Source organism: Phoca vitulina, unplaced genomic scaffold (assembly GCF_004348235.1).
Source record: "Phoca vitulina isolate PV1807 unplaced genomic scaffold, GSC_HSeal_1.0 scaffold4, whole genome shotgun sequence".
In the NCBI taxonomy this organism is placed as follows: domain Eukaryota; kingdom Metazoa; phylum Chordata; class Mammalia; order Carnivora; family Phocidae; genus Phoca; species Phoca vitulina.
Window position 1 is genome coordinate 17751697 of NW_022589707.1, and position 22447 is coordinate 17774143.

Genomic DNA, 22447 nt, shown 5'->3' on the forward strand with positions numbered 1-22447 from the left:
TCTCTTCTTCAGTTATGAGACTTTGAGGATTAATTTTCTTGTCTGAAAAATGGGAGCCCTCTCCTCAGTGGTCATTAAATGATATAAAGCTGATGAATGTTATTCATAAACTCTAACATGCTATTTGATATCAGGTATTACTAGTGAAAGGAATGGGGATAAGATGGATTTTTCCCCCAGTGTGTGGCAAATCTATATATTATGAGGGTAGTAGATGTACTGCCTGGTGTGTAGGATAAATAGCCAGAGAGGGCTTGACTTGATTCATTAATTACCTTCAAACTTATTTATGTTCTTCCTAAGAGATCATGGAGATCAGAAAGGAGGATTTTGTGAAGCTCCTGACACCTTCCCCTCTTTGTTCTCCTTATTAGTCTCCATAACCACTATGGTAAGTCTTCTACCCTAAGTCTTATTCTTGTCAGGTGACACAATATTACTTATTGTGTCTTTGCTTGGGTCTGGTTGTTTAGTTGCCACTTAGAAGAGTTGAGATTTCAGGACAAGTCTGGAACATCTTGCCTTGTCTTCATAGATGTGCTCCTGTAGGTCTCTTGGCACCACTTGGCACTCTGACTGTAATCCTGACCTCTCTGTATCCATCTTCTCCCAGATTGTGTTTTTCTCGGGGGATAGACACCCCCCCCCCCCACCACCACATACCCACCCCCATGCCAATATCCAGCAGAGTGCCTGGCACATAACAGATGCTTTATGAATGTCTGTTAAATGACCATTGTCACCAGATTCATGGTTGTGTTGGTATTGGGAGCCTAGACGTCAGGCTTGCTCAGGCTCTGGGATCTGAAAGGGAGAGATGTTTCCAACAACGGTTTATACATTTTCTTTCCTAATGTGTAATCGAAGTGGGAAACTTCAGGGGTTTCCATACTGTTGAGCCACTTAGAATTCTATTTTTTCTTACTGGCAAATACCAAAGCCTATAGTTTGTAGGTGGAGACCACCTCTAAGCTCTCAGGTCAGACAATGCTAGGGAGTAATTAAATGCTTCTCTTGAGCTGGGTTTGAGTTCCAGAATTGTCATATCCTAGCTCTGAGACCTTGGGTAACTTAATCTTGTTGTGCCCCAATTTCTTCATCTGTGTAATGGATTTAACAACTGTGCAAGATGTGAATGAGATCATACATAACAATGTGTGGCACATGGTAAATGCTCAATCATTGTTTGCCTGTATTGTGTTAGGAGTTCATTCTCACCAGTGGGTAACCAAGGAGGGTCTTATTGCCTTGAACCTGTATCCAGTTTGCTTGATGAGCAAATAAGAAGGCAGAGTGAGGTCCAAACAAGTGCTCAATTAAAGGCTGCCAGTGCTCCTTATTCCTGAATCTTGCTTTGTACCTCCTAGCAGTGACCAATCCTATTATTACTATTTTTTAGCCTGACTGATTTGTTACCTAGAATAGTGTTGGCACATAGTTGAATGCATGAGTTACTTAAATATCAGTCAGCCTTGGAACACTGTTCTCTTTCTCTTCCTTTTTCAACCTAAATATTAATCTATTCAGCTAGCATTTATTGTGCACACACCCTATATCAGGACATGCTTGTGCTAGGCTTAGGATATAGAGATGAATCATGGCTTCTGCTTCCTAGCTGGGCACTGTGTATCAGAGGACTCAGAGATGCAAGCAAACCATTACAAATGGATGTGATCGTTGCCTTAACAGAGGTATCATTTCTGGGCATTGCCCAAGAACACATTGCCCCAAAAAGGGCCTCCTGCAGTTCATGTAACAAAAAGACCTGGCATAACACAGTGGAGGGTGGCAGTCTGTGAAACTTAAGCTGAAAGACAGTACACCATGTGATGGGAAGTGAAATTTAGATAACTCCAACAGAAACATAGTTTTCTGAATAAGAGGCAGCACAAAGAATTGAGTGTGGAATATACCAACTTTGTAATGAATGTTGTGCTTATTTGTGAAATGTTTAATAGCTGTAAAATGTATATAGCTTTTTGACCATTTTTATTTCTTGATCTATTGACGATTACTCAGGTGTATCCACTGATGGACAAGTGTATGACTTGCCCTCTCACATTAGCTCTTCTCCCTGATCACTCCTACCCAGCATCGCCTGTGCCTTTGGCAGTGTTTTCATCTTTGTTTAGTTCCTGAGTCTGAGCCAGGGCCAACAGTTTTCCTCAACCTCAGCTCACAAATTTCCAGGGTTTGAAATGTTTTGACCATGATAGACCCTGTGCCTGGTGGTCCCAGGGTGAGCCCTGATCCCCTCTCTAGGTCACTGCAAACTTACTGTATTATCCCATCCTTGACTCACACTCTGGATCCGTGGGAATGGGGCTCTGCCCCCAACTCTGAACTCTGAGGTTTGGGCCATGACACACTGCCGATTCCTTGTCAGCTCTTTCACCTTATTGGGTGGGGGTGTCCAGGCCTGCCTATATTCTTGCACAGTGGCTGTAATCTGACTCTGCATAAAGTTGCTGAGCACAGCCCTGCCTGTGGAGTGGGCCCCTGATATGTCCTGGGGTCCTGACCCTCTCTGGCTTGTTGCCTTTACATCTCCCACATCCTTTTAGTGTCCTATCCCTAGAATAAGAGAGCTTAGCCTCAGATGATGGTGTGAGGTTCTTTTTCAGAGATTCCCAGGCAAATTCTTGGGAAGGGACAGGATCTGTCATTTTAGTAGGCGTCCCTGTTTTGAGTTATTTTTTCCTGCTACCTAACTCTCATCACCAACTATATTACTTTTCTAGGGCTACCATAACAAAGTACAGCAAACTGGGTGGCTTAAACAACATCAGTCTAGGCTCAAGTCCTGGATCAAGGTATCTGCAGGATTGGTTCCTTTTGTGCATTGTAAAGGAGTATTTGTTCTATCCCTCTCCCCTGGCTTCTGGTGGTTTGCTAGCAATCTTTGGTGTTCCTTGGCATGTAGACATATCATTCTGATCTTTGTTTTCATCTTCACAGGGTGTTCACTCTGTGTGTGAGTGTGTGTGTGTGTGTCCAAATTCCCCCTTTCTTTTTTTTTTTCCAAGTTTCAGATATTTATTATTCAGTGTAAACCCCAACACAATATACCAACATGATTTCGTGCATTTAGAGGGGAAATATTTCCTGGATAAGTGGAAAATTGTGTGGATGGCTTCTGGAAGACCTTCATTCTAAGCAGCTTTGTAGTGAAACATTTCATTTAGAAGTCTGAACCTTCTTTCTTCAGTTTGCTGTAATCTACATTCACTGAGTAGAACTTGTATTGATCATTGGGACCCAGTTTGTTCCAGGGTTCTGGGTTATTCTTCCTATCCCAACTGACATCTGGATTGAACAATGCAAGGTGCAAGACATACAGCGCTGCTCCAGTACCTCCTGCCCCAATAAATACGAAGAGGGGGATCAAGCTTGGATGCTTCTTGACCTGACCGATGATCTGGCGTAACATGGTTGCGGCAGAGGCCTCCTGTCCAGGAGAAGAAAAAACCAAACGTGGAAGGCCCGGCACTAAGTAATCCCTCCAAATTTCCCTTTTCTATAAGGACACCAGTCATATAGGATTAGGGGCCCACCCTAATCTAATATGACTTCATGTTAGATGACCTCATATGAGTATGATCTCATCTTAATCACATTTGTAACGACCCTTAATTAAATACATCTGCAATGAAAATAAAGTAACATTCTGAATTACTAGGAGTTATCATATGAGTTTTTCTGGTATAGTTCAATCCATAACACCAACAATGGCTGATGGATTTATGGAGTTCTTTCTGAATCGAACCCACATTAGTCCTGGTTCTTTGGATTCTGGGCATTGGGCTCAGTTTCTCCTGAGGCATCAGCTTTTATAACCAGGTTAAGCAACCTTGTTTCCCCTTGTCCTTGCAGCTGGTCTCTGCATGCCTCAAAACTGAATGCCCGAGTCATGACAAGCGTGCGCTTCTCCTCCTTTGCCTAGTGCTAAAGAAATCACATTCTTTTATTTCCTTTTCCAAAGTAATTTCCTCATTAAAGCCATTCTGTTTGGAAACTGTAGCACTAGATGGGAGCTTTAAGGTGCAATTTGTACTTCACTGTGTCCATAGGAGAACATAATATAAAAATACCCTCCTGCAGAAATGAAGAAGCATCAGAATCCATTTATGTCATTTTTGTAGGCCTGAAAAGGTTGGCCTGAGAATTAGGAGTGTGTTTTCTCAGTTTACTCTATTACTTATCAACTAAGTACTAATTATGGTTTCCTTGAAAATAAATGGCTCAAGAATAGTACAATCAGAAGGCTATGAAATGAATAGTTTGTTGAAATAGGTGCCAATTATTTCTGGGGTCGTGTCCCTTGGCAAAACCATGCTGCACAGTCTTTGTTCTCTAACATCTGCATGTTTGACAGATACTGGGCTTCTTTCTTGGCTTCTTTCAGTGTTACCTGACCAGAGCCATTCCATGACTCACTGGGGACCCCACAAGGGGAAGGCAGGGGAAAGGAGAGAAAGTGAAACTCAAGTCAGCACATTTTGTTTCTTGTTAACAGCTCTGGGAAGAGGTTTGGTCGGGAAAGGAATTTTAAGTAATGATTTAAACATATCTTCTGGCGTTGTAGCAATGAGAGAGAGAGGGAAAAAAGCCTCTTGTAGCAGCTCAGATACACTTCCAAGGCCGTGGTACTCAGGGCCATGTGACTCTGGGGCCACATTTGCATCATGTATCATGGCTGGCATGCACATAATGGACTATTAAGGGAAAGTGGGATGCACTGAGTACATTGCCAGCCTTTTGTGTTTGATTTCGTGAAGGGCAACCAGTGTGTTCCCCTTCAAAATTATGCATGATGCTATTGCCAGAAGGAATCCTGCATTCGGTGGAATTATTCATGTGAGCTGATGTGACAGTTTATTCAACAAATACTTGAGTACCTACTGTGTGTGTGGGCCCTGTTCCTAGGAGGTTATGGATATGGTGTTGGACCAGTCAGACCTGGTTCCTGCCCTTGTGGGATTTCTAGTTAAGCTTACTGTCTTTACATTTCTCACGTCCTTTTAGTCTCCTATCTCTAGGCTATGGGAACTCAGCCCGAGCCAAAAACAGTGTGAGATGCCTGAGATTGAGAGTCCCATGAAAATGCGGAGAGGGGCCCTGCATCTGCCACATCAATAACTAGATCCCCTCAGTGTTCGGGAGGCTTCCATGGCATGCTGAGAGGAAAGGGACATATGTTTGGAGGAAAAGTACACATGTGTGTGTTTGTGTGGGTATGCGGAGGGATATACCTGGACCAAGGAAGGAGACAGGCCCACTCCCCGGGGCAGGTGTTTGGGAGCAACACCAGGTGCCAGTGGGGTGAGTGCCATTCAGACATACAGAGCATAGATCAAGAAATTATGTTCCCAGGTGAGTAACGTGAACTTCCTGCCGTGTGGCACGCCTGGAATTCCTGCCTTCCCCTACATTGGTCTGGTTAATGTTTCCTTATTCTTCTGTTCTCAGATTCTTTCCCAGAAGTCTTCTCTGATCTCCTACTCCTCCTCCCAGCTAAGTTAGGGTTCTCTTCTCTGTGTGCTGTCAAATAAAAATGAATCCAGACATGGATAAGGAGAGACTTTATTCAGAAGACAGACTATTGTAATAGAGAATGCCCCTATCTCAGAAATCTGCAAATATGAAAAAATCAAAGGGGAAAAAGTCTTTTCTTTACAGGGTAGAGAGGAATAAGCAAAAGCTTAATGGAGATTTTTAAAAGGGAAGTTTGGGCAAGCAAAGGGGAAATGACTAGTGAGGTCTGATAGGAAAGTGTCCTCTTGTGGTCAGCCAATTCCCGGGGGAAACTAATAAGGGGACATGTTCCATTTTTCAGTGCTTGCTCAGATTTGGGGGCAGACAGAGTTCTGAGGCATGTAGGAAGGAGAGAAGCCTGACCTAAGTTTTGTCAAGACAAAGTAGAAGGGGCCACTATGAACACTTGGTCAGTTTCTAGGTACTTTACAAATAGATATCTTACCACTTTGTATTTTAATTACTTCTTTGTCTTCCTTCAGAGGTAGAGAGCATGCCTTATTTATCCTTGTATAGTACTGTGGGTCTAGAAGAGGTTCTAACAATGCTTGTTGAGTGAGTAGATAAATGAGCACAAAGCAGGTGAGTGCATCCTGGGGACAGGATATCAGGAAGGAGGTAGTTTGGAAGATGTAGGTTAGGTGGACAGGCTAGCAGTCCTCATGGAAGGGGGTGCACCCTGCCTAGGGTCAGGATGCAGCATCACATCCTACCTTCTGGCATTTGGGAGACTTGGGGTCTGGGCAGCAGGATGGCTCTACAACAGGAAGTTTCATGGGAAGGAAGGAGAACTAGGAAACCAGAGTTCAAGGCCAGGTTTAAGTTGGGAAACAGAAGCAGTAGCTTAAGTAGATGACAGCATGTTTGATGCCCAGATTGGTGAACTTGATTCTGAGAACCAGAACCAGACACGACCTATAAGTTGAATTAAAAGTTGAATTAAGGTTTAGAGCTCTGTGAGGTCTGACAAATAGGTGGATGCAACATCAGAAAGTAGGTAAATGTGTTGAATGTATTACTCCTCTTTCAACTGCCTTTGAGTGTTCAGGTATATAAGTATGTGGTATGATTCATGACTGTAAGATGTCCTAAAGGTATATGTCTTCTGGTATTTAGAGCCATGAGGAGCTTGTTTATTCCTGATTCATTTGACAAATGATTGGAGCCAAATGAGGTTCCAAGGATTGTGCTAGGTGCTGAGAATTCACATATGTGGTCTCTGGCCTCAAGGGGCATAGATTCTAGTGAGGAGACTGATTTTAAAAGAAAACCAGTAAACAAACTAATAATTATAAATTCAAGCTAATAATTATAAATCGTGTCTAATTAAGAAAGAAATAATGCATGTTTACAGTTTATTTGTGCGATATCTGGGAAGCTGGTGTGGCTAGAACCCAGCAAGGAAAAGGGTAGCAGCTCATGAGATAGACATCGGTCAAAGGCATGATTGACTGGTTTTTTAGACCATGGCAGAATGTGTGGATTTTATTTTCAAGCAATGGAAAACCTTTGAAGGCATTTGATTTGGAGGGTGGCATGGTATGATTGAGATTTTAAGGGGATCATGTGTAGAAACTGGATTGCAGGGCAAGACGGAAGCCAAAGATGAGTTAGAAATTCATTGCAGGCAAGGCCTGAGGTTGGCTTGGACTAGGGTGGGGGTAAAGACAGGTAGATGTGTGAGTTGGCTTAGGCATAAGTACAATTGAAGTTCCAGGCCTGGGGGAGTAAGGTGACTTGTGGCTATGGGCATCTAAGCCTCTGAAACAAAAGTCCTTTAAGACGTGTTGGCCAGCAGCCAGGTGTGTCCTGGAGCACTTAGATTGGGATGGGTGTGTCCCAAATGACCGTGTGGCTCTCCTAAAACGATATTTCGGGGGGGGGGGGGACGTCAAGTGAATTATTTCCTGGCAAAATTTCACTTCAACTAATACTTAAGTGAAAAAGAACAAAAAGGTTAAGTGTCCCCCAGGTTGCTATTATCTTTTTTTTTTTTTTTAAACAAAATCCATTTAGAGATCTTTATAGCTGTTTTTCCTGAGTGCTAGGAGGACCTGAAGTTTAGAGTGTTCTTGTTAATAGTTTCAAACATTTTCCTCTTAACTCATATTTCTTGTTGCTCTTTTACTCGTATTACTGATTAATTTTAAGACTCATTAATCATTATGCAGTTTTCTGAACATTTTTGTGCTCTTGTAATACAGTGGTGATTCTGGAAACACTCCTGGGTCCACATAGTCAAGGGTCATAGAAATGGGTGATTTGACACTTTGGTCTCTAAAAATTAGGTTTTAGTCCATCTTTCATTTAAAGTATGCAAAATTATGATTTGACCTGATAACTTTTTTTTTTTTTTTAAAGATTTTATTTATTTATTTGACAGAGAGAGAGACAGCGAGAGAGGGAACACAAGCAGGGGGAGTGGGAAAGGGAGAAGCAGGCTTCCTGCCGAGCCAGGAGCCCGATGTGGGACTCGATCCGGGGACTCCAGGATCATGACCTGAGCCGAAGGCAGTCGCTTAACCAACTGAGCCACCCAGGCGCCCCTTGACCTGATAACTTTTGATTTGCAAATTCCAACATGCATCATATCTATTAAATGTGAATATTTGCTTACCAAAGTCTCAATAAAGCTTCAATGGAAAGTGGAGCCTCTCTTGCTCACCACCCCCACCCTGTCTTATTGTCTCCAAATCCAAGACTCTCCTTAGATAACGCATTGAAAACCCAGGGAAAATCGTGTTCTTTTTACTACCACTTGCTATTTCTCTTTTGAGGTCACAGACTTTGGTTTCTGCAGCCATGTTTCTCATCTTTGCCTTGCCAAGCTGCAGGGAGAACAAAGAGACAATGTTCTCCAAACAGCCTAATTTCTTACCTTTCCTTTCTTCTCCCCTCACTCGCTGTCTTCCATGCCACACCTTATGACCTGAACGTTTTCTAATGTGCCTGTGTGGATTTTCTTCCATTTTCTGGAAATGCTGCATCCTTGGTGTCTGCCTAAAGCTATTTTTTTCTTTAAGATCCAGCATTAATGATATTTAGTGAAGCCTTCCTGGATTCCCTTAAGTAGTGTTAGTTGAGCTCTTTTCTGAGATTGCAACACTTTGTACACACCTTTAGTAAAGAGAGCATTTATTTCACTGTCTTGGTCTGGACTCAAACCAATGAGGGATTTTGGGGTTCAGAAACTTAGAAAGTCTAGGAATAAATCTGACTTCAGGTAGGCTCAGCTCTGCATTTTAAAATGAAGTCAACAGGAAGGAGTTCCAGTTCTGAGCTCTGCTTTCTTGCGTGTTGGCTTTATCCTCAGGTTTCTTCCACGTGGTGGGAAGATGGCCACCAGCAGCTGTGGGCTTATATACTGCCAGTTTCCCAGAGCTGCCTTAACAAATTGCCACACACTGTATGGCTTAAAACAACAGAAATTTATTCTCCCACAGTTGTGGAGCCAGAAGTTGGAAATCAAGGTGTTGGCAGAGTTGGCTCCTTGTGGAGGCTCTCAGGGATAATCCATTCCATGCCTCTCTGCAAGCTTTTGGTGGCTGCCAGCAATTCTTGGCATTCCTTGGCTTGCGGCTGCATAACTGTAATCTCTTTCTCCATTGTCACATCACCTTTCTCTCTTTGTGTTTGTGTATTTTTTTCTGTTTCTTATAACAACACTCATTGTTGGATATAGGACTCGCTTTAATCCAGAATGATCTCATCTTGAGTTTCCTCCCTTAATTAGATATGCAAGGATCCTTATTCCAAATAAGACCACATCCTGAGTTCTAGATGGACATGTCTTCTGGGAGTATACCATTCAACCCACTCTGGCAATGTTAGTTCCCTCCCATCAGTTCCAGCAGAGGTCCAGGCTTGGCCCCACCATGTTGGCTTATAGTCCATCATTCAAACAACCACTGTGGGCTAGGGAAGGCACTATTCACCTTGGATTTCACATGAGTCACATGCCCATCTGGAGCTGGGAAGAGGCAGGTGGGGTAAGCCCCACTTGAAACACAAGGTCAAAGCCAGAGGGAAGGGTCATTCCTCAAAGCTAAATTGAGGTCCTCTCCTAGAACAAGGAGAAAAGGCTGTCAGGCAAGTGAATTGCACAGATGTTCATGGCACACAGTGTGTGGTGCCCATCTGTTGACATCTCTGCCTCCCACCTAGACTGTGACCTTCTCAGGGGAATCAGCAACCTAGTCTTATTCATCCGTGCCTGGGGCATTGGAGAACTCTATCAACAATGTATGTTAAATTAAGTTAAAGAAGCTAAAATTTTCCTCAAAAATAGGACTTAAAAGTAACAATGAATCATAATATTTGTCAAGCATAGGTTTGGCCTCCATCTAAACGACAACAAATAAAACAGTTTCAAGGACAAGAAAAGGCTTCTGTTGAGGTGTTCTCCTCTACTTTGAAAAGGATCTGCATTTTGTCCTGCCTCTCTTGGCCCTAGCATATTGGGAACCAAAGGATTAACCCAGGGTCTTCATGCTCACTGATGGGAGTCATGTCTCCCTACTCAGCAGTTGTCTGTGGCAAGATATGGACTGCCCACTACCACCACTAATGGAGTTCAATCTGTGAAAATAGCACAGATCATACAACAGCCAGATTGCTGCCTGATAGGGCTTCTCAGCTATGGGCCAGTTCTGAACACCAACTAATTGGACAGAAATCAGAGGAGCTCAGGTCAGAAGGAAAGAACTAGAACATTCTGTTTGGCTGTCATAAACATGGCTCAATTCTCTGTTTTCAAAAAAGGTATTTTAGTTCTTTCTATGATTTCTAAATCGATGACTTTTGTTTCTCCATTAAAAAAAGGAATCCCCCGCCCCCAAAATGGAATTATCTGTGGGACTGTCAAGTAGTATGGAAGCTTTTGTGCTCTATGAGTCTTGAGGAGAGAAAAAGCACTCTGGGGAAGCCCTATTATTGAGATCTGACTTAAAACGTGTAAGTAAAACTGGCATATTGAATATAATACATTGTGCCACTTCTTTATTTTAAAATTACAACTGCTTCATTTTAAGTAACTTTATTTTTTAAGTAGCTTCATTTTTCTTCTTCCTACTAATTCTTTAGATGTGATGGTCTAGTTTCCCCAGCACTCCCCTCTGGAGGGTATCTTGGCCTCATGCTCTTAATTCTCTAGTCACTTCTAAATATATGAAAAGTCTCATTTCAGTTATTAAAATGTCCAGTCCAATGGAATAAAACTTTGAAATTCAGCAAGCTGAAAGTTTCTCCCATCCCACAGCTTGGGGCTGCTTTAGGCTAGAACCCTGCAGTGGCGAAGGGGGTTGGGCTATGGCTGGCTTCTTCTCTGCTGCCCTTCTGTGCCTTTTCTCCCTGTGCCCCAACTTCCTAGTCCTACTTTAACATCCTGGAGTGGTTAATGAAGCACCAGCAGGGGTATTCCTGGCTTGGGATGGCTATAGTATCTGTACTTAATTGATGGTGTTTTCTCCTCTTTTCCCCATTTAATTCTTCCTTGGAGAAACTTTGGTTTTCTCCCTGGTGTTTGGTATAGGGCCCTCCACGTGGGTCACCATATGCTTTGGGTCTTGATCTCAGCAGCAAGAACTTGTAGTTCAGCTTTTCTCTCCCTTGCTTGTAAACAAAAAGCTGGAGGTAGGACTTGATTAATGAAGGTGGAACAGGAGACTCTGGTTTCTTTTATGTATGCTACGACAGGAGATGTCCCCTGGTCACATTGGATGAGATGTATTGCATGTTGGCTATAGGCAAGGCACTGTGACAGGCACTGAGGAGGGGCACAGAGATGGATGTGATATGAGGTAAGATTCCAAGAACTTAGAGACAAGATGAGAAAAAGAAGATTTCTAGAGGGAGATACAGGTCACGAGTTGTGTAAGTGCAGAGGAGGAGGTGATTGGTTCTAATCAGGAGTGTTACGGGAGGGCCTTCTAGAGGGATGCATTGGGCTGGGTACTGAAGGAAGAGGACGTGTATGTAGATGGAGACCAAGCAGGCAGACGTTAGCATTTCAAGCAATATGTGCTCCATGGAGTTCAAGATTTCCATTGATAAATACACAAGATTGCATTGGAATTCTCAATTATAAAAATAAAGTTCAATTTGCTTCCTCTGGCATACATGCCTTTGTTATTTTTCCTCACCTCAATTTTATGATCAAGAAGGACCTGGTCCATCAATGGGATTTATGTTTTTGATTTCCCAACATTTTTGGTATGCATCATTTTATCTCATACCGTTTCCATGTTGGTGGTGATAAAGACTTGCTATTCTGTTCTTACTTTGAAACATTCAATAGTCTGAATGTCACTGTCATTGGAACTGTGGTGTTTCCTTCACTAGCCTTCAGTAGCAGCGATTCCTAAACAGGGACCAAGATGGGTGAGTGTTAGTGATGGGACAAAAACACTTCTTAATATCCTCAGAATGGGCCATGGTGATTAGGGCCTACAATCACTATCTCGCTCAACAATTTACCTTCTCATCCTTTCTGTAGGTGTGGCACAACTATGTCATTGCTTTATTTTAATGACTTACAGAATCTAAGGCTTATTACAAATTCATGTCCCCACATTGTCGATGGGTTTGTGTTTGCAGAGAACTATAAAGCTATCTCCTCTATAATGAAGGTGGCTTGTGGTTTCATGTGTTGTTTACCATACCTAACAAGGTCTAGAGTATACCTAAAGTTCCCCAGTTTACTCCGACAGTTCAATTACTCAAGTGCATAGCTGTTGGATACAGCAAGAAGACTATAGTTCAGCCTATCTCTTCAAAAGGTTCTACCCCCTAACCTGTTTTGTATCTGAAGATCTTTGTGTTTGCAAGTGCAGCCCAGTCTAGCTCTGTACATTTTCATTGTTCTGGCAATCATTCCTTTCTTGGATACCAACTCTCCTTGGAGGTTGGGAAACATTTTTTTTTTTTAACCCTTGCAAGGCAAAAAATATCGTATAATCCTTTCCAAGGAAAAATGGGGCTACTTACTGCATCTAGATACCTTCGGTGATTTTTAAGCTCTGTATTACATTATGAGATTGCAGGAACTTTTTTTTTTTATCCATTAAGGGGTGAGGGGACCACAAATGTGATCTGTAGAAGGTCATATTTCTGCTAAGGTCTCCTAATACTTTTATGAAGTACCTGGTCTCATATATCCAGGTACTACGTTGTTAGGTGTTGAGGTTACCAACATGAACAGAACACAACACTATCTTCTAGGGATTTACGTTCTAGACCGGGAGTTACTTTCTGTGGTTGGCAAATTCTGTATTGAGGCTCTGGGAGGGCATGTATGAAAGTACTTTGTTTTGCCCAGAAATCTCAGGAAACACTCTCATGAAATGATGTTTGAACTGATTTGGGGATAAAGGCGGCTGGCATTTGAAGCAGAGGGGGACAGCATTTGCAAAAGTGTGGAACCAAGAAAGAGTATGGTGATTTTAAGGGAGTGCAAATGTTTTTGCAAGGCAAGGTGCAAGGAATCTGGGGGTTTATGGGTGGATGACGGGAGATGAGACTGGAAAATAAATGAGAACAGGCTTGTAAGGGACCTGTTTACCAAACCAAGGAGATAGGCCTATTGAAGGATTTAAAACAGGGCAGCAACATGGCCAAGTTTGTGTTTTAGGGAGGCCCCTCTGACAGCAGGTTGAAAGATGGACAGAGAGACCCAATCCATCTGTGGGCAGCAAGATGAGTTAGTAGGTTATTGCAATAGTCCAGGCAACAAGTGACAAGGCCTTAAATAAAGCTGTGGTAGTGAGGATGGAGGTGAGGTGACAAATAGGAGAACTGTTAGGGAGTAAAATCAGTAGGTTTTTGCAAGCAATTGGATGTACAGTGTGAGAGAGAAGAGAGAGTCAGCGATAACTCTCAAACTTCTGACAATTATGTGGATGATTGTTATTAACCCAAATGAGAAAAAAGGAAATTTTTTAGAGTAAACTAATACTTTTTAAAAAGATTATTGAATACATTCTACAGGGATGTTTTTGGATGAGATTAATGTTTACATCAGTGGATTTTGAGTAAAGCAGATTGCTTTCCCTAATGTGGGTGGACCTCATCCAATCAGGCGAAGGCCTGAATAGAACAAAAGATTGGCTTCCCCCAAGCAAGAGGGAGTTCTGCAGCAGTCTTCGGACTTGCACTGCACCATCGACAGCTTTTCTGTGGGTCTCCAGGCCACTGGCCCACCCTCCAGAATTTGGACTTGCCAGCTTCCATTAACTGCATAAGCCAGTTCCTTAAAATAAGTCCCTATCTATCTGTCTACCTCTCTTCCTCTCTACCTGTCTATCTACACATCCTATTGATTCTGCTTCTCTGGAGAACCCTGACTAATACAACAGGCTTTGAGGCCATTGGTCTGGCAGTTGCCCAGTGATACCACTATGTGATGACATTAGGTAGGTGACTTCTCTAAGACTCACTTCCCTCATCTGTAAACTGAGGATAACAATAGCCTTCACTGCTATGGTTTTTGTGATGATTAAAAAAGAAAATCATATAAAGTTTTAAACTTAAGTTCTAGCATGCAGTAAGCTCTTAAGAAATGTTTGCCATTATTATTATAACCAAGGAAACATTTCCACATTAGTGTTAATGACAATAAAAGCTCAGATTGTTACCTTTCCCAGGAGGGATTTATGTGATAATAGGGATCAGAGTTTTCCATTAGAAGAATTAGCCTCTTAGCTTAATGCTTTGCACATTGAACTAATAGGCAAATGTTCATTGAAAGGTCTAATTGTTTCCCAGTACCAATGAGTAGGATCAGAGAACCCCAGCAGATTCAAAAGGGAGAAACTGAGGCCCAGAGAGATGAATGACATAGTAAAGGCCATAGTATGAGTTCATGGAAAATCTAGTACTGAGACTCAGGTGTCCTGGTTCCTATCTCATGCCTTTTCTCCTGGAGCAGGGGCCTACCCTCGAAACTAGACCATGTAGCTAATTTCCAGGCTGCCAAACCAGCCCAATTTAGAGAGAACTATATTTTATATTCTCCTTTGTGCAGGATAGGCACCTGATGACTTGTTTGGTAAAATTCTTACAGGCCTTAGTCCTGAATGGGCCAAAATGTATAAAGGCATTAGTATTTTTTTAAATTAAATAAAAACGTTTTCAGGATTATCAGCCTATATGAGTATGGAACAAAAGAAGACAAGGAGTCATATATTTTTTTCCCTTCCTTTTCTGGTCAAACACTTGCATATGCAGCGTGTGCTCACCATGGGCACACCAATTCAGTGTTTACTCTCATTTTAACTCCCTGCCATTTGTCCTCTTCTCTACTCACTCTAGTGAAATTACTTTGTTGGAGGTTATCTCTCAGAGACCAAGTCCAAGGCCTTTACTCAGCTTCCTTCCTTCTTGACCCTTCGGCATCATCCACCACTGCCGATCCCTTCTTCTTCTGGAAACTGCCTCCCACCCCAATGGTAAATGTTTCTGAAGGAACTTTACTTGGCAATCTCATCCAGTCTTTCACTTTCAACTATCATCTGTGTGCTGATAGCTCCCCAAATGGTATCTTCACTTCTGATGTCTCATCCAAGCTGTAGACTCATGCTCTCTCATTCATATTTATCTTCCCTCCCTCCTTCCTTTTCCCTCTTCCCTCCCATTCTGGGCCAGATGCAGTACTAGGAGCAGAGGTTACATATGAAGGCCACTGGTTTTGCCTTTAGAGCTCAGGTTAGCGAGGGGGGAGTTGGATGTTGGTTCATACAGTCACAGCAATTCTAACAATTTGAAAAGTGCAGATGAAGATGTGCCTAAGATTCTGTGGGAACATAGGTAAAGTAATATCATGAATGATTAATTCTCTCTGGGCAGGGGTGATGGCAGTGTTGGTTTCATGAAGCCAATAGGAGTTGAATTGTGAAGAATGGGAAGGTATTAGCCAGGTAAAAAGGGCTCTAGGGATCATTCAATTGCACAGGGATTGAGAGGCATGTATTTGCAATGGCAAGTTGTTCAGTGGGACTGAGCTACAGGAATTCAGGAGGGGGGCTGGGGAGATGGGTAAGTGAGAGAGAATAGGCTGGGAATATGGGCAAAGGCCAGCTCAAAGAGGACCTTCTGTGCTGTTCAAGGGATTTTTAACTGTCTCTCAACATCTCTAATTAGCAATTCATTCTTATCATCTCTCAGGCTGAAGTGATCTCTTACTTCAAATATTTCTGTTGACCATATTAATTTTCAGCTAATGAGGAGATACCTAGTGGTGGGTGTTTTGTTCACACACTGAGTGCATTTCTGGTAAAGGGAAGAAAGCCTGCTTTTGATAGCAAGTCTTGGACCCAATCCAAAACTGGCTTAGATAACAAGTGCATTTATCTTCCTACCTAACAAGAAGGCAGGAGGTATGTCAATTCCAGGGTTGGTTATGTCTGTGCCCAATGAAAGCAGCAAGGGTTTAGCTTCTTTCCATTTTTCTGCTCTACTATCTTTAGCATGTGGGCTTCCTCCTCACCCTCCTGCCCTCATTGTCTCATTGTAACAGGTCTAAGTATTTCATGTAAATGACAACATCTATAGAGAAACAAAAGGAAATTTCTCTTTATGGATATCTCCATTTTTTTTTTTTTTTCAAAAGCAAAAGAAAAAAGTCCTTTCTTAGAAACCTCCAGAAGACTCCCTATCATGTCTTTTTGGCCAGAAGTCTTTCACATGCCTCTTTCTAATTCAGTACTTAAGTAGGGATGAGAAATACAATGATGGAATTAGATCATGCATTCTCAATGGTGGCAGAATTGCCATCATAGGGACAAAAATTGGTTTGGGTTGTGGAGGGGTTTAGTTTTCTATGCTACTATTACAAATCACCAAAAACTTAGTGGCTTAGAAACTACAAAGACCTATCTTACAGTTCTAGAGGTCAGAAGCTTAAAATGTGTCTCACTGAGCTATAATTAAGGTGCAGGCAGGACTATGTTCCTTCTGGAGGTTCTAGGAGAGAATTGATTTCCTTACCTTTTCCTCCTTCTAGAGGCTGCCTGCAATCCTTAGTTCATGGCTCCCTTCCTCCATCTTCAAAGCCAGCAATGATCGCTGAGTCTTTTTCATGATCCCCTCTTTCTCTTTTCTGATCTTCTGCCTTCCTTTTCCCCATTTAAGGACTCTGTGATTACACTGGACCCACCAGGATAATCCAAGATAATCTCTCCATCTAAAATTCAGCAGAACAACAATCTCAATTCCATCTGCAACCTTAATTCCCCTTTGCCATATAACCTAACATATCTACAGGTCCCAGAGATTAGGATGTGGAAATATTTGGGGAACCATTATTCTGCCTACCACAGGGACAAAAAAATCTTAGATGTTACAATGGTTTGTTGTCCTCCAAAGGCCACAGTACATAAACAGATGTACAGTAGATCTGTGGCATTAAAATTTCATGTGGAGGGAGTTGGGGAGTATTTGAGGAAAAAAAATGTCTACAAAGGCTCTCTAGGTGGGCAATGAGGGGAAAGAAGGATGAGAAGTATTCAGTTAGACTAACTAAACTAAGATTCCCCAGCAGGGCTCAGGAGGGGACGGTGTGCTCTGAGGCAAACAGCCAGGGCTACTGGAAAAATCTATCAACAAGGAGGAAGGAAGAGTAGCTGTTGGGTCTAAAAGTAAGCAGGATCTGCTCCAGGGGTGTGGTCTAAAGCTGAGGCAAGAGAAAGGGTAATCAGTAACACGGTAATAGGCAGAAAGCCATTAACTTTGGCAGGGATGAAGTCATGCAAAATCCAGATGGTTTCTACCACTGTTTGTTCTTTCTCTCCACTATTTTTGACTTATTTTTATTTTTAAATAAGCAAAATGATGAAGTATCTATCCTTAGAAAGCATCCAAGTTTGATTGTCACTGACTTTTTAAAAAGATATATAAATGATATTGCCTAATACTTCAGTTGTGCTTATATATGTCATGGTTGGATGGCTTGATGTAACGATATTTAGAAGATGATATCAAAATGGCTGATTAGAGCACTGGGTGTTATATGCAATGAATGAATCATTGAGCACTACATCAAAAACTAATGATGTACTATAGGGTGGCTAACTGAACAGAATAAAAAAAAGAAATGTAGTAATTTTTGTATTTTTTAAATAAATGCTCTTCTTTCTATATGGACATCTTTTTTTTTTTTTTTTTTTCTATTTCACTAACTGTTTATCTAGAAGTTACCATTTGAAATTCCATTACTTCATGAACTGCTCACAAAGCTTTGGAAAATTACTGCTAATTCTAAAATAATTGTACCACTTATCATTACTCAGTCAAGAAAAATGGGCATTTATGTATGCTTTAGCAATACTTAGATAGGCTGTTACACCTCTTCCTTTAAAATAGTCCTGATTGCAATGCAAATTGCAAGCTGTGACACCAGTCACTGAAAACTGGAAAGGCAACAGTCTCGTCTGGTTGATATCCTCTGTTGACAATGGGTACTTCTGATAGCTGTGCTTAGTCATCTTTGGATCTCTTTACTAAGAGGATCAGTGAGTGGTCTTTTAACTAAGGCCATATACTGCACTGTCATATAGTCATTCCCATGGCATGTGTGCCTTCTCTGCCTAACAGGAATTATGATTGCCCTCTGCTGCCAATGCAGTCTCTACCATTCTGTCAGTCTTGGTACTGAGATTGGGGGAGCTGCTCTATGATCATTGAACTCAATTCCATAAACATTATTAAATGCCTCTTCTATGCCAGGGTCTGTGTTAGGGGGACTAACAGGGAATGCTCGATGCTGCTGTGGTCTGACAAAATGGATGAATAGAATGGTGGTGTGCAGAAGTGCCATGAAAGCACAGATGGAGGAGTGGAAAGAGGATCAGGGAAGGCTGCAAGAGGAAGTGATATTTAATCTGGATCTTGTTAGGAAAACTGAAATAAAGACGTGCTATTTTAAACTATAGCCACTTTCTAAGGAGGTAGGAAGAAATTTGGATAAGTGTAGAACTGTGTTTGAGAATAGAACTGGCTACAGCCAAGTTCTCTAGCTAAGACTGTCTCAACCCCAGGATTCTCAATCCCATGACATTTGGGGCTGGATAATTCATTGTTGTGGGAGCCTGTCCTGTGTTCTGTGGGATGTTCAGCAGCATCCCTGGTTTCTACCTAGATTCTAGTACTGCCCCCTCACTGTGACAACCAAAAATGTCTCTAGCCATTTTCAAATGTCCCTTGGGGGTCAAAATCACCCTACCCCCAGTTGAGAATCATTGTTTTAGATAGCAGAATGAGAAGAATACAGAATCCCAAGCAATCCTAAAAGGAGGAGGCAAGGAGAATAAGAGAATGGGAAGGAAGAGTAAAAGAGCCAGGGAGATGGTAAAAAGCTAGGTTGCCAAGGAGGGTTACCTGGCCAGTAAAAAATTCCTGGGGGAGGAAACTTAAAAAACAAAAACAAAAACAAAAACAGACATGTCTATTGGCCAGCTTGAAGTGGTTGCATTGTTTTGATGTAAAGGGCCTCACTGAAATCTTCTCAAATGCACATGGCCGTCTTGGGTGGGTGGTTTTGTTTTTGGTGGGGATGTTCCACATATGGAAACATAGAACGTAGAACAAGGAATGTCTCAGTCCCCCCAGTAGCTAGTCCATAATTGGAAGTATTTGTTAGAAAAGAAGCTAGAACCACAGGTAAACTCAAGGCTGGAACCTGTTCTAAAAATTACAGCAATCTGAGGGAAGTCTGTGAATGTATGCAGAGAATCAAATGCAAGTTTAGGCGAAAACAGTTTAGATCTCAAGGAGGGGAGGAGCACTTCTGTTTGAGGTCTGGGTTATATGGGAGAACACACCAGTTAGAGGAATATTACTTATGAAAAATGCTGGCATTTGCCTGGCAGAACACCAGAGGGCCCGAGTGAGCACACAGACACTCCCTAGACCTCTGTATGCTCTTCTTCCAGCACAGGTGCTCTGCTGAACACAAACACACACAGACACAGGCACATACACTCCATTAAAGGTTTGGCCTGGGAAAAATAGTATGGACAGAGAGCAATTCAGAATAACAAAGGCTAATTTCACTTAGCATAATCTCCTCCAGTCCTATCCATGTTGATGTAAAAGTTGGGTATTCACCCTTTCTGATGGCTGAGTAATATGGTTTCACTTATTGGTGGAACATAAGGAATAGCATGGAGGACATTAGGAGAAGGAAGGGAAAAATGAAGGAGGGGGGGAATTGGAGGGAGAGATGAACCATGAGAGACCATGGACTCAGAAACAAACAGGGTTTTAGAGGGGAGGGGGGACGGGGGATTGGTTAGCCCGGTGATGGGTATTAAGGAGGGCACGTACTGCATGGAGCACTGGGTGTTATACGAAAACAATGGATCGTGGATCACCACATCAAAAACTAATGATGTATTGTATGGTGACTAACATAACATAATAAAATTAAAAAAAAAGAATAACAAAGGCTATGTAAAGGGAGAATAGCACATACGTATGATGTGTGGATAGTGGTTGGAGCACTGGACAGGGAGTCAGGAGACAGGACTTCTGTCCTGGGTCACTCACTAATTCTCTGTATGACCCTAGGAATCATGTCACCTCTCTGGACTTTAGTTTCATCCTTTTTAAAGATCTTGGTTGGACTATGTTGTCTAACCATAGATCTTTCCTGCTCTAACATCCTATGAACCCATGAGAAACCTTAAACATAACTGATGTGACTCCTGTTCTCCACTAGGGCAGGACGTTTGTTTATAGTGCCTGAGCCAGACCAGATCAATTAGTGCCAAAACCCAGGTTTGGGATGGACACAATAGCCAAGCACGGAGTGAAGAGTCCTGAGTCTTCAGTCAGCCACCAGATACCTGGAGGATCCCTGTCAGTTATTGCTCTTTAGGGACTCCTTAAAGGGCATTAAAATCCGAGTGTTGTCCTGGGAGGAAAATAGGAGAAACAGAAGAGAAGAATAGAAAATGCTTGGACAGCAGGCAATAAACTTCCCCAGATGAGTGTCTCAAAAGCTTCCTAAAGCTTCTCATGCCTCCTCTCAACCTTGTGGACTCTCTCTCTTCTTTCTGTTTTCCTGGGCTTGAAGTCTCACTCCTTTCAGTATTTATTCATTGTTGATAATGATGACTCAAAAACTGGTCTTCTCAAGATTCCCTGTTTGCTGTGCTTTCAAGATGGGCCTGAATGTGGAACAGAAGTAGAGGGTTTCTGTTCCTGTTGCATATTAAAGCATTAAGAGTCCATGCTCAGAGCACAAAGTCTTTTTAAGGTAGGGGAACTATTCTGTATGATATTTTAATGGTGGATACATGTCATTATAAATTTGTCCAAACCCACAGAATGTACAACACCTAGAGTGAACCCTAATGTAAACTATGGACTTTGGGTGATAATGACGTGTCAGTGTAGGTGCATCGAGTGTAACAAGTATACTGGTGCAAGGTCTTGGTAATGTGGGGGGTGGGCAGGGGTTATATGGGACATCTCTGTACTGTCTGCTCAATTTTGTTGTGAGCCTAAAACGGCTCTAAACAAAAAATTTATTTGCCTCCTCTTTTGGTTTTTCTCAGCTTTTCCAGCTCTGGGACTCAGAGCTGCCTTAATGAATCTTTTACCATACTATAGGAAGTTGTTTACCAATTTCTGCCTTTAATGCAGCTGTCAGATGCTCAAACTATCTGTCAGCCAAACTGGCTTTCTACCAACCACCTTTTCCAAACTTCTGTCTCTTAAATACAATGTTTTTGACTAGACTGAGCATATCAAACAGTCTTTTAACACTTTTAAAGCATGGTATTTGCCACCATACATTTCAGTTTGATAAATGTCTTCGCACTTTCTCTGTGTAAGGCCTTCTGGATGCTGTTGGGTTGTACAAAGATGAATAAGGTGCTATGCTGCCTTTTTAAATTTGATCTCAGTAGGATTGAGAGGTAGGTATGCGTGAGTGAGTTGTTTTGCTCTCCTTTCAGGATCACAGTGAGCACTGGTCCAATCAGTCAGTGCTGGCTATTCAAATGTCCTGGTTCCCCTGCTCCGTCTGTGAATAATAGGAGGAGTCCCCTTGGCTACTGTCTCAAAAACAGGACAGGGCTATATTCATTAAGTAGATTCAACAATTCTTGAAAGGCTCTGTAGGTCACTGCTACCCTCTTTGCCTTATTCCATCCCAAAATCAAGAAGGTGGATTTATCTCATGGATGATGAGATGATCCACCTCATTTGTTTCTAATTTCTCTGTTGTTATCATATCTACTCCCTACTCCATTGCTTTCCACCTAAAACAACACACGAATGCATTTATCAAGTAAATGTATTACTGTATTTCCACCAATTTTATTTGAAATAATTAATTTCATTTTACTAAACTACTAGTACAGCTACATTTTCTTCAGTGTGATCTATTGGCTAAATAACTGAGGGGGAATATCTAATTCTAATGGACTTAAGACTTAACTCGAAGTAATGCTACATTTTATTATGGATAACAATATTTATTGCCCATGATTTATCATATTAGGGATCGTGCAACCTATTGATTGAAGTTACTGGTAAGATGCTTGCTATCACCATTCCCTCTCCCACCTCTACCAGGTAGGGCTTTACTAGGAACTTGACTGTGGGCAACATTTCCTACCACAGAAATCTTTGGGAAAATAAAGTAAGCTTTCATACAAAATGAGCAGGGGCCCCTACATTAGGAGTGGCTCTCTGGGGGTAGGAAATACACCCATAATGCTGAGAGTGAAATGAATTTTAAGAATACACAGAGGGCAAGTTTGAGTTTCTGTTAAAACACCCCATCCAGGACAGTGTTTGTACATGGACACTGATAAGCACTTGAAGAGTATCCAAACTTCAGAGTTTCCAGTCAAGAAGTCAGGGTGTAACCCTAGACAGAGCTTGACTCTATCAGTGGATTCAAAATTGT

General features: G+C 41.9%; 2 protein-coding genes across 6 annotated transcripts in view; one reads left to right on the plus strand and one right to left on the minus strand.

Annotated features, from left to right (window-relative positions):
* Positions 1-22447, plus strand: part of GRM8 (glutamate metabotropic receptor 8) — a 732634-nt gene that overhangs the window by 160350 nt on the left and 549837 nt on the right. The window lies entirely within an intron of this gene.
* Positions 3011-3644, minus strand: LOC116630810 (cytochrome c oxidase subunit NDUFA4-like). Its single transcript, XM_032401643.1, has one exon. It carries the CDS (start codon positions 3428-3430, stop codon positions 3182-3184), a length of 249 nt encoding a protein of 82 aa, XP_032257534.1. The 5' UTR covers positions 3431-3644; the 3' UTR covers positions 3011-3181.